Below are 3,797 nucleotides of genomic sequence, written 5' to 3'. Positions count from 1 at the left end.
TAAGCAATTTTAATATGTCACCTTGGGCTCTTGACAATGATTAATTGACAATTATATAACTTTGTTGCAGCCATAGTTCATATATATGTACACATACATACATAATTAGTTGTGGTAGGGTTTTTATGGATGTGTTTTTTGTCCCTTTGTTCCCCCTGTATACAGCTGATTTTGGGTTGGCCAGGATGTACGGTATCCCCCAGCAGGCCATGACCCCCAGAGTGGTTACACTGTGGTGAGTGTTTATTTGCCTTCTCAGCCACTTTACCCTAAATGTTCCTTTAGCCTTATTCTGTTTGTGTGTGTATAGCGTCCTCTGCAGATAACCCTTGCTTACGTTGTGCTTGAGCAGCCTCAGTGGAAACTCTTCCTTTTAATACCTCTCAGTAATCCTCCCTTATTAGTTCCATTAACTCAGGTTGGCCACGTCCCTGTCAGGATATGTACTCCTTCCTCCTGTTTTCTGTCTGCAGGTACAGAAGTCCAGAGCTCCTCCTTGGGACCAAGACCCAAACTACAGCTTTAGACATGTGGTAAGTCTCTATCCATAATGATAAGCATACAAATACTAACCATAAGTTGAATTCCTCCCTTTTTACTTACTACATTTTAGAACATAGGGAGCTCCACCTAGAGGGAAAAATGCTTTTAGGGGGAGAATAATAATTTGATAATCTGCATTTGACCAATCCAATTTCAATATTTTATTATCCTGTATCTGTGAGACATTTTACAGGCTTATACTTTAAAATCAACCCAAACCCCATTAAGATCCAACAGGAAATGATGGCAGGAATTGTTGATAATGTTAAGATTGTCATGATGTTTTGCTTTGCAGGGCAGTAGGCTGTATCCTGGCTGAGCTGCTGGCTCACAAACCTCTGCTGCCTGGAAACTCTGAGATCCAGCAGGTCGACCTGATAGTTCAGCTGCTGGGAACACCCAATGAAAACATCTGGCCGGTGAGACCTCAGCTGTGAATACAACTTCAGCATTAACTGAACTCTGTGTCTGTGATGTCTGATGATGATAAAGGAATGTGCAAAATTTAATTCAAGTGTGTGTGTGTGTGTGTGTGTGTGTGTGTGCGCGCGCCTCTTAGGGTTTCTCTCAGCTGCCTCTCATTGGTCAGTACAGTCTGAGGAAGCAACCGTACAACAACCTGAAGAATAAATTCACCTGGCTGTCCGATGCTGGACACAGACTACTCAACCTGCTCTTCATGTATAACCCACAGCGCAGGTACAGCACCACAATCACTTTACTAATTAATTCTCTCTCTGAAAAGTGCTATACTAAACAAACTTCACTTACTAACTTACACACACACTATGGAAGTTGATTCAGGCTATTTCACATGTGCATCTATATGTGTGTCTGTCTCCTTTCCTCTGAAACCACGTCCTTGCCATAGGGTGCTTGCGCATGTTTTCGCTTAAGTCATCATGTCAACTTGAAAGCTATGAATTTTTTAATCTATTATTAACGGAGAGTGCATCATTTTCCTGGGTTGCATCCCTGTAGACTTTAACAGTATTGTTATATTACCACAAATTCATAACACCATGTTGATTTAAACACAGTGTTGCCGCTTTTATGTTTCTGGCTACTCCTGGCCTACAGGACATTAAAATTTTGTCATATGTAAATTTTCTTAAGAGCCATCAATACCTGATTCTATTCTGTTTTTCTGATCCAGAGCTACTGCAAAAGATTGTTTGGAGAGTTCCTACTTCAAAGAGAAACCTCTACGTGAGTAAAAGGATTTTGGATGTGCATCAGCTGTTATCTTTGCCCTCTGGTGTCTGTCATTAATTGTTTCTCTGCTCCTCTTTGCAGCCTGTGAACCGGAGCTTATGCCAACCTTCCCCCACCATCGGAATAAACGGGCTGCTCCTCCGGCAGAGGGCCACACGAAACGGGCCAAAGTATGATCAGGATGGTGATGATGATGATGAGATTCTCACTCAAATGTTGGACGCTAGGTTCTGTTTCCACTGCATGCGCGGGTTTCGCTCTTAAGGATGTTAATGAGTTGTACTGTGGAATTTTGAGCGTGAAAACTAGTTCCAGTAGGTTTCAGATTGAAATCGTTTTAAGCCAAACAAGTTTTGTTACAGATCATAACAATACTAGTTACACAGGACTATAATGTTACACAGGACTATAATGCAATCATTTGACCATTCAAACACACATTCTGAAATGTAGTTACAGGTGTTTGCAGCACTGTGGACTGCTTATAGGCACATTAGAAATGTCCTCTGTTTGCCTCTGGATTATTTCTTAAAATATCTATTAAACTAAATAAGTCCTAAGTAATGAGGTTGCCTTGACAAATATACTGAAGTACTTTATTCTGGTGTGGCGAGCATTTGTTGCACATTTTTAGAATTGCCATTACAACTTACAGCTATCCTATGATTAGTTTAGATCCCTAACAATAAAACTGTGAAAAGGCATGATAAGTAGGAAGTGTGTGTGTGCGTGCGTGCGTGTTTAATTCAAGGGGTTTCACAAAAACATTGCATTAACCATTTAGGAACTACAGCCATTTTTATATGTAGTCCCTCATTTTCAGAGGCTCAAAAGTAATTGGACAATTGAGAATTGATCAGTTTCATGGCCAGATGTGGCCTGTTCCCTCATTATTTCATGACATATTAAGCAAAAAAAAGGTCTGGAACTGATGACAAGTGTTGAATTTGCATTTGGTAGCTGTTCATGGGAACTTTAAATATGTGTCAAAAGAGGTGTTGACACAAATGAAGGAGGTTGTCATTAGGCTGAAAAAATAAACCTAACAGACAGATGGTAGAAACTTTAGGAGTGGCCAAATCAACAATTTTGGTAATTTTTTGGTAAAAGTCTACACCTCAATCACATGTTAATGGCTTTGTTTCAAATCCATTGTGGTGGTGTACAGAGGCAAAATTAAGAAAATTGTGTTACTATCCAAATACTTATGGTCCTAACTCATATAAAATAATATATATAATTTTATGTATGTATAAATATATGTACACACAAACTTTCCCATTCAAGTTAATGGGAAAGTGGTCTCTTTCAAAACATTAAAAAGAGTAAATGGTTTTAATGTTGTGGCTAATTGGTGTACCTTTAAACCATCAGCTGTTAACATAATAAAAAAGTCAAACCAGCAACTGTGCCTTTTTTCATTTAAAATGTCCGTTTTTTATTAATTCAGGTTAAATTAGTAGTAATGGTTACATGGCAAGTGGCAGATTAGGTCCCCTTACAGGACTGTTAATAACTGACCAGTATGTACCTCCACAAACACACAGCAATACTAGCACTGAGCTATCACAAGAAGTGCCATCAGGGAATTAGCCCCACAAGCCTGTAATCCTGATGTGACAGTGATAGGTCAGAGAGTTGGTACAGAATAAACATCAAATAGCAGTTGGATTTGAATTTATATATTGGATATATTGGATTTGATTTTTATTTATTTAAATCTGACTAATTGTGTGATCCTGCTTCATGACAGCCAGCCGGCCTAGCCTTCCTTTCTGTCTGTTAGCTGACAACAGGACAAATGCTGTAGAAGCTTGAGAAGGAAAGCCTGCACTGAACACAGTGATGAAACAGTATGACAGTGTCTGCCTCAGAGTGGAACTTGGTGTGTATATTTACCTCCCAAAAGGAAAAAAATAAAATACTTTCACTGGCGCTCCATCATGAAACATCAATGAGAGAAATACTTCAAGTGTAAACAGAATGTCAGGTGTGATCCAACAAGTAGTATATATAGTGTTTTGTAACATTGCTGAACA

General features: G+C 39.1%; 1 protein-coding gene across 1 annotated transcript in view; it reads left to right on the top strand.

Annotated features, from left to right (window-relative positions):
• cdk10 (cyclin-dependent kinase 10) overlaps positions 1-2,525 on the top strand; it is a 9,958-nt gene extending 7,433 nt beyond the window's left edge. Inside the window, exons 8-13 of the mRNA XM_040131920.1 lie at positions 119-235; positions 474-533; positions 839-962; positions 1,103-1,242; positions 1,700-1,752; positions 1,840-2,525. Coding sequence (XP_039987854.1) covers positions 119-235; positions 474-533; positions 839-962; positions 1,103-1,242; positions 1,700-1,752; positions 1,840-1,934 — 589 coding nt within the window. The 3' untranslated portion in view covers positions 1,935-2,525. The remainder of the gene's footprint in view (positions 1-118; positions 236-473; positions 534-838; positions 963-1,102; positions 1,243-1,699; positions 1,753-1,839) is intronic.
• The last annotated feature ends 1,272 nt before the right edge of the window (positions 2,526-3,797 follow it).

Source organism: Xiphias gladius, chromosome 8 (assembly GCF_016859285.1).
Source record: "Xiphias gladius isolate SHS-SW01 ecotype Sanya breed wild chromosome 8, ASM1685928v1, whole genome shotgun sequence".
Classification (NCBI taxonomy): domain Eukaryota; kingdom Metazoa; phylum Chordata; class Actinopteri; order Istiophoriformes; family Xiphiidae; genus Xiphias; species Xiphias gladius.
This window is presented reverse-complemented; position numbering and strand designations above follow the sequence as displayed.